This window comes from Symsagittifera roscoffensis, chromosome 4 (genome assembly GCF_963678635.1).
Source record: "Symsagittifera roscoffensis chromosome 4, txSymRosc1.1, whole genome shotgun sequence".
NCBI classification, from domain to species: Eukaryota; Metazoa; Xenacoelomorpha; order Acoela; family Convolutidae; genus Symsagittifera; species Symsagittifera roscoffensis.
Genome location: NC_087065.1, coordinates 75,144,037 through 75,157,277, shown reverse-complemented (window position 1 = coordinate 75,157,277; position 13,241 = coordinate 75,144,037). Strand labels below are relative to the sequence as shown.

The 13,241-nt window shown below is 34.5% G+C and overlaps 3 protein-coding genes across 4 annotated transcripts in view; 2 read left to right on the top strand and 1 right to left on the bottom strand.

The window, feature by feature from the left end:
* The window catches only part of LOC134843580 (ruvB-like 2), a 269,223-nt gene extending 258,999 nt beyond the window's left edge, over positions 1–10,224 (bottom strand). Inside the window, exon 1 of the mRNA XM_063859720.1 lies at positions 10,215–10,224. The gene's annotated coding sequence lies outside the window, so the exon portion shown is untranslated. The remainder of the gene's footprint in view (positions 1–10,214) is intronic.
* Positions 1–13,241, top strand: part of LOC134843582 (ankyrin repeat and SOCS box protein 8-like) — a 349,755-nt gene that overhangs the window by 9,333 nt on the left and 327,181 nt on the right. The gene's annotated exons all lie outside the window — the stretch shown is intronic.
* Positions 253–13,241, top strand: part of LOC134843581 (allatostatin-A receptor-like) — a 147,487-nt gene continuing 134,498 nt past the window's right edge. For both annotated transcript variants that reach the window (XM_063859721.1, XM_063859722.1), the window contains exon 1: positions 253–1,070. In XM_063859721.1, coding sequence (XP_063715791.1) covers positions 863–1,070 — 208 coding nt within the window. In that variant the 5' untranslated portion in view covers positions 253–862. The remainder of the gene's footprint in view (positions 1,071–13,241) is intronic.

The following is a 13,241-nucleotide window of genomic DNA, read 5'->3' as shown; positions in this document are numbered from 1 at the left end:
TGATACGGAAGCTAATTCTTCAGCCAGGAATTTTTTGAAAGAAAAATAGAGAATAAAAGTGCTTTTGTAAGAATTTGAAAAAATATGGCAATTCGGAGGTTATAAGAATTTATGACACGAAATCATTATTTCTGCGAATATTTGCGTGACGCAAATTACAGTTGACGTGAAGCTCTTTTATTTAGTAATGGCCAATCGGAGCAAAGTCTTCCGCCTATTTTTCTTTTCAAATTACCAATTTTAAGATGTTTCATTGCGTTCCGTTACAACTCCAAACATTTGCAGGAATGAACACGGAAAAATTTTCCCTTTGATTGGTTCAAAAACCATATAGCTTCTAATGTATCAAAACTGTAGCTTATTTGAACAACCTGTTTGAAATATTTTTCTTCTTTGTAATAACTTCTTAGTAAAAATATATTTCTCAATAATATAACAGCGTTCTTCAATTATAGAAAACTGCTTCCTGTTGCGATCAATAATAATTGCACAATTTCTTCAGTTTTCAAAAAATTTCTTTAGATTTTAAAAATTTTTTATTGCGCCTTTCACAATTCCTTCAACTCCAAGTACCAATTAAAGTACCAACCAATTAGTCGATAATTTTTGTTCATAATTTTCAGTACTTTTCTTTCTCTCATTAAATTATTCATCTAATTCTTTCAGAACTTAATCTTAAAAAAATTCGGAAGGCTTATAGTCCATAAAAAAGAGTATACAGATGAGACGTGAACAAACGTGCGTTCATATCAAACAATCGAAGTTGCAATTTTAAAAACCCTAATAAAAATTGCAGCAGTCGCTTTATTTTCATATCTTGTCGATTCAGTTTTTCTGAGACTGAAAGTGACACACTCCAAGTATGTCCAATAAGTTGACGAGTGCTGTTCAAAATTTGTCGCTTCTGGAGATGGCGACTAATTACAGTTATGTCAACCTGTCCGCTACTGCAGTCGCCACGGGGGGAAAGATCCAGGGTAAGGGAGAGGGAACAGGGACTGGTGCAAGTGCAATGTCTGGCTACCTGTTCTTTGCGCTCTACATGACCGAGTTCCTCATTGGACTTCTTGGTAAGTCAATTTTCAAAGGAAAGAAAAAACCCACAAAAGTGTAAAATAACACCGAAAAAGAAACGTAGTGCATAAAAAATCTGGCAAAAATCACGTCAATTTTACTGAGACTAATTGTTGTATGCTTTATATATAACTTTAGCTTAATTATTTTGCATATCTGCTTATGATCTTTGGTTGTTTTATATGGTAGCTGGCTTAAACTCCTGCTGGCTTTCTTCCAATTCATTTTTGATTGATTTTGAATTTCCTTGCTTATTGTTTTTTTATTTGAATTAAGTATCTGGGTTTAATAATATCTCCTTTTGCGTGGGGCGACAACTTAGAACAGGCGAAAACTCGTAACAGGCGACAATTCATAGCAGACAACAGCTCGTAACAGGCGACAATTCGTAACAAGCGACAATTCGTTGCAGACAACAGCTCGTAACAGGCGACAATTCGGAACACGCGACAATTCGTATCAGGCGACAATTCGTAACAAACGATTAAGCGGGGAACACTGATTCACGCGCAATATTCCTCTCGTGACGGATGTAAGCGGAGCGAAGCAAAAGTATTCCACTTGCCAATGCCTTGTTACGAAATGTCGCTTGTTACGAATTTCGCCAGTTACGAATTGTCGCCCTACCCTCCCTTTTGTTCAAATTTTATTTTGTGCTTGCAGATTAAGCGGTTTGTTATAAATTCAAACGATTGGTACAAATTAATTGAACTGGATAAGCCCGCTTAACTTTGCAGAAACTTACCATACAATTAGCGCGTAACACGCAAGAAATTTACTGCTCGCGTACTAATAGTTTTTAGAAACATGAATGGGATCTCAAAACTCTCGCTAACTATCTCCCCCCCCCCCCACCCCACACCCACTCACACACATCAATGTTGCGAAATTTTGGACTTACGTAATTCGGACTTTTGGGATTTTTGTAACTAGAAAGGAATTTGGGACTTTCATAACTAGAATACGAGACCATGAATACACAAGAACATACAATAAAAATCTGAGAACAATTAATTGATTACATGAAAGCAAGGTGCTCATATGATGATGATGAAATCACTTAAACTTTAAAATGCTTTTCAATTTTTTCAATTTAAAGTCTCTAATGGTATTTATACTTAATCTGACGCCGAAACAGGCTGTTTGAGGGATCGCAATTTAAAGAAACAATGAAAAAACGAAAAATTGTTTCAATGTTTTGTTCTTTTATACATATAAACGTTTTATTTCCCGCACTTAGTAAAAAGAGAAAAAAATCAATTTTTTTATAATTATAATTGTACTTTAAGCAAAATTATAACTAATTATAGCGCTGATTTTAGATGTTCAAAAAAATTATAATCCATTATAAAAATAACATTTTTGATGACATTTTAAGAAATAATAATCAATTATAATTGATTATAATTTTTCCGAAATTCTCTTATAATCTATTATGATCTCTTATACTCTATTATACTCTATTATAATAGATTATAATTGCTTTTTCTAAAAAAAAAATTGTTTCAAAAAAAATCAATTACAATGGATTATAATTAAGCTATTCTGCATGAAAACACAGTAAAATCAGTAAGAAATCAGTAAACAGTAAGCAGTAAACAGTAAGCAGTAAGCAGTAAGAAAGTAAACAGTAAACACTGAAAAAAGATACCAACTGAAAAACAAAACAAAAATTGAAATGAAGCGATGACGTTTGTTGAATAAAAATGGTTTATAACCGATTAAATGGATTATATCTCAATAAAACTTCAGAAAGTTTTTTTTGAAAAAATAATCGATTATACTGTATTTTGTTCGATTAAAATCGAGTAGCCGGTTTATATTTTGTTTTGAAAAACCAAAAAGTTCAAATCAAAAAAGTTAGCAGAGCATTTGAATTTGTTTTGAAACTTGAACTGTCACCTTCACCAATCAAGCACAATTTTGTATTATTTATAAGACATCTGTTTCTAATCATTTCATTTTTTTGTCTGTGAAACAATTTTGCTCTTTATTTAGATTTATATGTATGTTGTTGTTTTTTGTTTTGTTTTGCAGATGTAGTAAAGCATGTTTGTTCCCTCTAAAATCTATGAAAAAACTTGGTTGTGCCCCCAAAAGGCAGCCAGTTTTGTGGGATTCGGTTCCTCATATGGAGAAGAAAAAATTGTTAAGGACAGACCTTCCTGAAAACAATAAAAAAAACAGAATATATTTTTCAAAGACGTCTCTGTCGAAGAAAAAAAGAAACAATAATCTGAGGCAAAATTTTGCTTAAAAAGACGGCTTATTCAACGAATATAAGCAAATTTTGGCTGTTGAAAATGCAGGCAGACCAATTGACTCTTTCTCGGCAGAACGCCAACCAATACTGATTTTGTTTTGCTCCTCAGAGTTCCAAAATATTTGTATCCAAAGCTTTTTTTTTCTGTCGAGCAGAAACCGGCTGATATAAAAAAAACATGAGTTATTCCGCGAACACGCCAATATTGGCTTAATTCTTAGAAAACGTTCAATTATACGGTCAATTTGATGAAGAAAGGAGGAATTAGCAAAAATTGGCTGAAAAAATGGGAAACGGCGCCGATTTAATTTTTTGTTCCCAATTTTATGACTGTTAATTGACACCTCGAGCTTAAACACTATGGAATCTGAATAAAGCTATAGGTCAAAGTTTTTCACGTGTTACCACTACTGCAGCCGAAATCTGCCACATTGTGGTAGACAAGAAGCTATAGGTCACGTTCGAGCTCGTCCTCGCACACAATCATTACCATGACAGGGGATCGATGACACAATCTGAAATCCCTGAAGTGAACAAATTGCCACTATGCTACGTGGCTGATAGTTCTGTCTTAAGTTTTGGACTTATGGAAGTGTGATTGAAGAGTATTTCTGATTGGGAATTAGGTAGTTGTAAAGTTGCTATCGCTTAGTTTTGTGCTCATTATTTAGGGATCCTTACTCCAATCAGTCTAGCTATGACTGCTTTCCAGAATTCAATTTACTTGCCTCCAAGTTAGCGTTTCTGGTTTCAGGTTTTTTCTTCTCCACTTTTGTTCAAGAGTACTCAGGATAAACCTCACAATGAAAAACTGAATATATTTTTCAATGAGGTTTTTGTCTATGAAAATTAGGAACAATAAGAATTACTTTTGTTCTTCCCCGCCTAATTTCACTAACTTGACACTTTTGTTGATATGAACACTTTGATTCATAAATTCTCATTGCTATCACAATTGGCATGTTCACTAATATAAGTTATTGTAAATCTATTTGTTTGTCATACTTTACTTGTAAAACTCTTCATAACTTCATTAAACTGATGCTATTATGAGGTTATAAGAAAGAGCTTTTTAAGCTTTTTTTGGGTCGTTTCATTTTTGTAACAACCGCGGCTTTTGTCTGTCCCAGCCATAATTTTTATTTCAAATTCGAATTACTAAAGTGTATTAAAAAGATTTTTGACGTTCAAGGCTACAAAAAAGGCGTAAGCTTCATCAAATGGATAGATTTCTTGAAAATATATTCTAACCTTGCACTTCAAGTTTTAAACAAGTTTGTTTTGTAGTTTTATCGGGGGTGGGAAAATTGAAATCAGCCACAACTGCATCACTGCTCGCGTACTCCTCAAACGATGTTTTGGCGAAATTTTCATTTAAAAAAAATCAGATTTGAGCAGTTTTATTTGTGATTTCATGTTTTAAAGTTAACGAATTTTGACAAAAAACTTTAAAAGATGCAACTTTTTGGCAGATTGTTGTTTATACTATATATCGTGACATCGAATGTTTAGCCATAATAGCACGTGAAACAATAAAAAAAGTACAATATTTGAGGAGGGGGAGTTTGAAAAAGGGTTCCCACGCTTATCACCCCGTGTTTTTTAACCCCCTTTTTCTTAACCCCCTCTCATATAACCCCAAAATCAGATAACCCCACTACAACTTAACCCCTTTTTAAAACCAATTGTTAGAATCAAAGTGAAAGTTACTTGAAAAGGACTCGGAACCATATCGTCGGTAAACATCAAAGCTTTAATTGCGAAAAATTTTGCGAACCAAAATGAGTTAACATGCACGCTGCTAAATGCATTTTAGATTTGAAAAGAAATGACCTTGCCGATAGTCTAGACTTTGATATGAACTTGAAAACGAATCCGACCGACATGATTCAAAATGGTGCATATACAAAACAGTCCAAAACCATTTGAATTTCTTGACCTTGATCTTTTGGCGCCGACAGAATTGATCTACGCTTTGTAAACTCAAACATGGGCTTAATTAAAGATCAAAGAGCCAAATTTGGAAGAATAAATCGGATGACAACCAAAGGCCTCATGGTATAGTGGTTAAAGCGTTAGTCTCAAAATCTAGAGATCAAAGGATCAAATCCCTGGCGACACAAAAAATTTTCCAATTTTCCCAAAAAAGTTGAATTTCGGGTAAAAATGATAACGGGTATACCAAGGGTACAATAAATGGGTTAACCTTACAGGGTTGGGCGGAGGGAAAAGAAAAGTCAACACCTTGTATGTATTTATTATTTTGCCGGTTTTAAATCGACTCTAGCTCAATTTTGAAAAATCAAGGAAAATAATTAAACTTGGAAAAATTTTTATTGCTTGGCAATATAGATTAAATAGCAAATATTTAACTCAAGTTCGCCATTTAACTCAAGTTCAATTAGCACCATGTAGGTTATCTCTGTTTTAAACGCGTGAGTGAGGGATTATTCCTCTAACTAATCGAAATGCAATTACTTTTGAGATGCTAGAGGCATCAAGCGAATTAAGACTAGCTTTTCAGGCCTCAATTAGTAAGCTTAATTGGACTACTCCTGTACTTATAAAAAGGACTTAATTTGAAACAAATTATCGTCATTAAAAGGGGGTTAAATTGTTGTGGGGTTATCACGTTACGGGGTTATGATATAGGGGGTGTAAGCAGAGGGGGTTAAATATCGTAGGGTTAAAGAGTGGGACACCTTGAAAAAGAGCCCAAATCTGTAATTGGCATATGAGAGAACCATAAATCGCTAGTCTTCGGCGAAATTTTGAATGATAGTACTTGAATTGTCTTGACAAGAAAGAACGTACCATCAAATTCCGCAAATTTCTGGTTGCCAATTTCCATCATTGCAATCATAATGAGCCTCTGCGATGAAAAGGATTCATTTTTAGACTAATTTCATTAATATAACTAGGTTTATTCAATTTCAATTTCCGTCGCCATCTCGCCCTAGGATGTCAGATTATATTTGACGCATAAGCTAAACCGATTAATGAATTTGCAAAATTGAGTCTTTTGTATGAAGACAAAAGAGGCCAAGTCGTTAATTCTATGATAGAAATCCCATACTAAATGATATAATATGCTAAAACCGCTCAAACCAGAAGGTGCAAAGTCAGTTAAAAAGATACCACAAATTAAGTGCTTTTGAATTATTTGAATGCGCAACGGCAGAGGCGTGCTACATTTTTCGTGGGAGGGATTTTTATTTAGCAGATCATCTCGTAAAATGTCAGAAAGCTCCATTTTGGCGTTTTTTTTTGAAAAATTGTGCATGTCTAGCGACAAGTGACTAGAAAATGTTACTTTCAGCTTCGGTCGTTTTGTCTAGACCAATTTGGCAATTAGTGTTACCCAATAAACACGTACATGTTTTGATCATTTTTTATCTACTGAATGGAAAACCATGACATTAAATTTAACAATCATAAGTCATTGTCCTCTCTTCATAGAATTAAATAATAATCATAATAAAATATTTCCAGTATAGGTACACTTTTTCAAATATATATATTTAAAAGTAATCATTTTAAAAGAACCCAGTCTGGGAGATCGCCATAGGACAATTAATGCCTGTTTTCTAGCGTTCTGAGCGCAAATATTTTATGATGCGCTAAAAATATATGATGTGAGAGATTTCAAAAAAATGTGTACAAATGAGAATGTGAACAAGTTTTTTTTTGAACGTTTACAAAATTTGAATGATAGCGCCAAATTTTTGACTGACATATATCAAAAGCTAGCACATTTTTTTCATTTAACACGCTAGATTCACTTAATTTTTTCCTGCTCAGAAAATTGTTCAGTTGAGTAAAAGCAAAGTGATTTGGAGAAAAAGTTTGAAAAAAAGCATCAAAACAAGGGACCAATTTATAAAGAATGGATTAGTTATCCTACCAAAACTGAGCACGACTCCTATATGAAGCCATAAAACACACGTGTTTAGTATGTTTGCGTGCCATATTTGAAAAACTAGTGCAAAATTTGAAAAAGTATTCCAATTTGCAATATTTAAACACTAGTCCAGTATTTGAATTACTCAACCACTCAATTATAATAATCAAGCCAAACAAATTAGAAAAAAAATTGAGTGTTAGTGTGAAAATTTTTCAAATGTGTTTGTTTTGTTCATTTTTTTCACATGTGTTTTATACCAGACACACTAGCTTGCATTGCATCTCGAAATTTGTTCACATCTTAACACTGCTTGGTGTTTCGACTTTTGTCACGAAAGTAACGGAATATTTGTGCTCGGCGTGGTTTTTTTCTTCAGACAAATTTCGATTTTTTAACTAGTCCTTTTTTGTATGTCATTCAACAGGTATTGCTGTCCTGAGCTTAAATTTTAAATTTAAAAAGATATTTCATATGTGATCAATTTTTGTAAAGTTATTGGGGTATAAACATTGCCCTTTTGGTCAATTTGGGACAACTAACGCGCGATATATTTCGCGCTGTTAACGATTAGACGGAGATTTTTTATTACATTTATTTTCTTCATTTTATTACTGCTCCATAGACCTCAAAAGGCAGTCATTACGTTTTTTTATTACATTTCTTTTTCTTTATTTTATTACTGCTCATAGACTTCAAAAGGAAGTCAGAACATTCCGGGCTTCACCCTGATACGAACAGTCTTGTCTCAATTTGTTCACAAACTTTCTCGATGCAAAATATAGCTGTTGCTTATCAACTACATAAAAATAAAATGATGTACCCAAAGTCATCAAGAACGCTAATAATGCACATTATGGTACAAAAAATCACGTTCAACAGCAGTACCAAGGACTTTTTCAAAGCTTATCGTCCGATGTGAGAACATGATAAAAATTTAACAACAGGTTGATCACCAGATTACCTATAAAAGACTTACTTTTCGATTGCAACTGACTTTGCGTGAAAGTTTCAAGCAAATGACAACGTTGAGCCGTTAATTGAACAGAATATAAAAAAATCGGTGGAGCTGACAAAAAACTAAAAACCTCAAAATCGAGTCATCTTTTCAAACATGGCATATTGTTCTAACGATGATTTGAACCTATAAAAGAACAAACAGAAAAATATAGAATGGTTTTCAATGTACTTGACCTAAGCATAGTCGAAGAATTCAAAAAAGTTTTGACGAAATGCGTGGAGAACTGATGAAATTGTAAAAAAAAAAGAAGTTCGAAAACATAATCACTTCCATCTGTGAACTTAAATACAATACAGAAGAAAAAATTGGCTGATTTTGAACAATCCTGAAATTTTTTCTGGATAAAAGAAATAGATTTCAGGGATTTGTTCCCTCCCCCGAGAATTTCAGTCGTTCCTTTTTCTTTGTTGTCTTACGTGTTATTATGACTGAATGCGTGATGTGAAGATGGAAGGTATGCAGAAAAAATGTGTTCACAATAGTTAGTTTGTTCACCATGCAAAAATTTCATTTCATTATAAAAACAGAAAATTAGTTTTCAAATCCTAAATGAAAATAATTGAAGGGGGATGGAGAGCCGATTTCAAGTTGTCTTTTAAGTTTTTTTCTCAATTGAATTTGCGCAAGAACTGTAACTTTTTCAAAGTTTTTTAAAACTAACCGCATCTATTTGTCTTATTTTCCGCTCTTACATTTTGCTCAGGATTACTGTCGAGGCAGTGATTTTTTTAATTTAAACTTACGTTGGAATTTAAAGTAATAATTAATTTAATTCTCACTAACTGTCAAAAATGGAACATTTGGGCGATAGGGGGTTGAACCGCAGCCCATTGAAAATGCCATTATTTTTAAGTTTTTGACTTTGAACTTAAGTGTATTCGAACTTGAAGAAGAACATGGTGCGACGAATGAATGAACTCTTCCGCAAGTATTTTTTAAGTTAACTATTATGTAGCGGAGAAAAAAACTAATTATTGAATAATCACGCTTACTGTTCTAATCATTGCAGGAAAATTTTTTATTTCACGACGGTTGTGAGGTGACTTCATTTCCTTACTTGTTTGGAAACGTCTTTCGAATTTTTGGCTCATTTCAAATTTTCCTTTCTTTTAGTTGTTTTACGATTATGGCTATTATATAAATAACAAAACTATTCATAATAGTTCGTTTGTTCACAATAAAAATTTTCATTACATTATGACAACGTTAAACTAATTTTTAAAAACTGAAATTCAAAAGTGGGGGGGGGGCGAGTAGAAAAGAGCCGAACTTATTTCTAACAATGATTTTTCAATAATTCAGCAACGCGACCATTAAGTACAGCAACGCGAATGAAAAATTAAGTCGTGAGCTGAAAACAATGGCGCGACTGAAGCGACAAAGTTTGTTAGGATATCATCGATTGAACTATCAACGAAAATGACGATATCCAGTTTGTTTTTGTTCCGATTTTTGTTACGAAAGTAGCGGAATATTTGTGCTCGGGGTGGTTTTTTTTCTTCAGACAAATTTCGACTTTTTAACTAGCCATTTTTGACGGATATTTTTTTACATCATTCAAAAAGCATTGTTGTCCTGCGCCTAAATTTGAAACGATGTGTCACAAAAGATCGTTTTTCGTAAAGTTATGGGGGTTTGAAGGTTGCCTTTTTGGCCAATTTGGGACAATTAACGCGCGATATATAACGCGCGATGTAAGCGGAGATTTAAGCCGTCTTAGAAATTGTACCAAATTAGTTCAAGGAAGCTTATTTGCCATAATTGATGTGTTACTAGGAGCGAAATTTATCACTTTGTACTTTATATGGCGTGTGGGGGGATGATTTTAGCAAAAATATCAAATTAAAAAATATATATTTTTTTACATTGATTTTTTCATGTTATTACTTCTCTATAGACCTTACAAGGTAGTCGGAACATTCAGGGCCTCGCCCTGATACGAGCAGTCTTGTTTAATTTAATAAGCACGATAGTGGTAAACCAATCAAAGTGACTGCAACTGCCATGGGACTTTTGTCGAAGATGATATGTATCATTTTCATTTCGCCTTTTGATACGCGACTTCATGTTGGCGCAATAAGGTATACGGCTTATAATAAGACTTTGTCGCGACCAAATGAAAACTCTGGCCCGTCTGGGTTATGATTTACTTTTTATATCTTGTCACATATGAATATCAAGCATTTCTTAGAAATGCTATCCAATATAACCGGGAATAACCAAAGTTTTTGAGTATAATCAATATTTTCCGCTGCTTCTGCTTTGCTTGGCTTGTGAGCAGCAGTTAAGAACAAATCCCATTAGACCTTTTCCTTAATGAGCCCGTCGATGGTTCCTAAACGAGTCCTTGATAATGTCTCCAGAAATGTGATAGTGCTCTATCAAATTAACATTTTGTGGATGAAACTTATGCTTGGATAATTTTTGTTAATTTGATGGGAAAACATCCAATTTCTACATTAAGGGTTTCCTGGTGTTTTATCCCCAGAGGTATCGTTGACGTCAAATTTGGTTTCGTATTCACTGAGATAAAATCACCATATTGCTTCCAAGCATGAAAAAATTATCATTATTTACAGTGCAGACAAAATTATGATTGCTTCCAAGCGTACCAAAGTTATGAATGTATGATTGCCAACTGTGTCAAAATTAACATTACTCACCGAGCAGACAAAATTTTTAAACTTTCAAAAAACTTTCAATTTTTCAAAAATCCAGCAATTAAAAAAGTTCAAGAAGACATAAAACACGCATCCTTCTAAAAAAAATTGTCTCAAGCTAAGTCTGATAGCTAATTATGTGTTTTTAGACTGAGTAGATAGTAATTTAAATCTGAGTTTCATGGTAAAAGATATCATATTGGGATGAAAACATCAGTGATTATATTCAAATACAACATCAGATAACATTAAAGGTTAATTTTCCCAACAAAATTAAGGAAAAAGTATTCTCAGCCATGGTTTACCTTGAACCTTGACCCCTTAAGCACCTAGTTTTTCTTTCAGTGAAAGCTCTTTTTCCAATGAGACTTTCCACCCTCGCAGTGTACAGCCACATTTTTCACAAATTGCTCACTTCAAATTTTCTAGCCAGGTTTTCTTTGCAGGTTTCACAGTAGCGTACTCCAAAATAATAAATGTCTGCGGTAATCGAAATAACAGTTTGCAGCTGAGTTTCTGAAAATAGCATTTCAGATCCATCTCACCCACACACATATTCAAGACCATTTATTCACGAGGGAAAGCACCAATATACGAGCTATACAGCTCATCACGGCGAACTGCTGATGTGTCCCTTCTTGAGAACAACAAGCAATTTTTTGGTCGTTTTTCTGGGCTGGGTAAGGTTGCCTAACTCTCAAGCAACGAGCGCCTCAAACACCCGCATCATGGTGGGCCTCAAACACCCGACCTTTCGGTTAAGAGGCGGAGACGTAACCACTTCACCGCTCCCCAAGCCTTCCCACCCAATTACATATCTCCACCATTAGTTAAAAACAGCGGTCATCCTAGCCACTTTTCCGGTTGCTTGCTTTTCGTTTATAATTAGAGGTGTTTACCGATGGTCAGATCGGGCTAATTTGAGCTAGTAGTATATTCAAATGACATTTTATTAAGTTCGAGGGGTTTGAAAATTACAGTTTTAACTAATTTTCGTGCCATTTTGGCATTTCTCAATGATGCTCAGCGCGTAATTGCGACTTTTTTAAAGGCTGCAAATCTTTCCGCACTCAAAATAATTCCATATTGGGCTTTTTTTACTCCCCCTCCCCACCTGCGAGTATTTTTTAAATAAATATTCTGTTCACAATGGCTGATCATTACAAAAAAGGCATGCAGACTAATTAGGCCACGAAAAACATATTTGGTCCTCATAGTTAACCTCGTCAAACCTATCGTTAGACCATAAAACTGATCTTTATGTGAGGTGGGGGGGGGGGGGGGGGGGGGTGGGGGTGGTAATTTCAAAGTGGTAATTTCATCGTTTGAAATTACCACTTTGAAATTACCACTACTATCTGAAAAACATCGATGCTTTGAGCTCAAACGTTAAAAAACTATTTCACCTGTGATCATTGTTTGTGAAGGTTTGGAACCTTCCAATTGCCAATATATCCAATTCGGGATATAAAAAGCGGGTAAACATTCTAAATTCTCATTAAGACGCAACAATTGCGGCCACTTACACGGATTTAGAATCCATTTGAAATTGAACTAAGCGAGGTGAAAAAATGTGGCAGTAGATGCAAATTAGAATACTTGTACTTTACATTGGGTATGGGGAGAGATTTAACGTTTTTAATGCTTTTGATCAGGGGCGGATCTAGGATTTTCTCGAGGGGGGGGGGGACTTTCAAAAAGTTTTCGAAAATTTTGTCGACCTTTTTTTAGGTCGACTGAATTGATTTTTCGAGCTCTCCCTAAGCACGGTTTAGTCCATGTTTTGGCCCAATTTTTAGCGCCGCAGGCAAAATTTTGAAAATAAAGTCCAAAAGAGGCGTTTTTAGACACTTTTTGAAAAATTTTGACCAAAAAATCGCGTTTTTTCGGGGCGCGCTCCCCCCTAAAATTTAGTATATATTGGCGCCAAAGGCGCCTTTAGAAAACATTTTAGGGTCGGTCGGCCAAAAACGGATTCCTTAGAAAAAAACCAAAGGGGGGACCCTTTGGGTCGGCAGGGGGTCGAATCCCTGAGGGAAAGAAGCGTCCGCCCCCCGCCCCCACCCCCTCCTAAATCTGCCCCTGCTTTTGATTAAAATTTACGTCGGTCTCAATCAAACACAGGCCGAATTTTACCTTGATATGAAAAATTATAAATAGATTGCTTATAAATTGCTAACTGTGTTCTTTGATGGGACAAAAGTGTCTAATGTTTAATATATAAATTCTTCAGGTAATCAAATTTTCGTTACTCATTTTTTTTGGAAAATTTAAAGAGTATTACTGGAGTTCAAAGCTTTATCTTGAATCAAGCATTCAGTT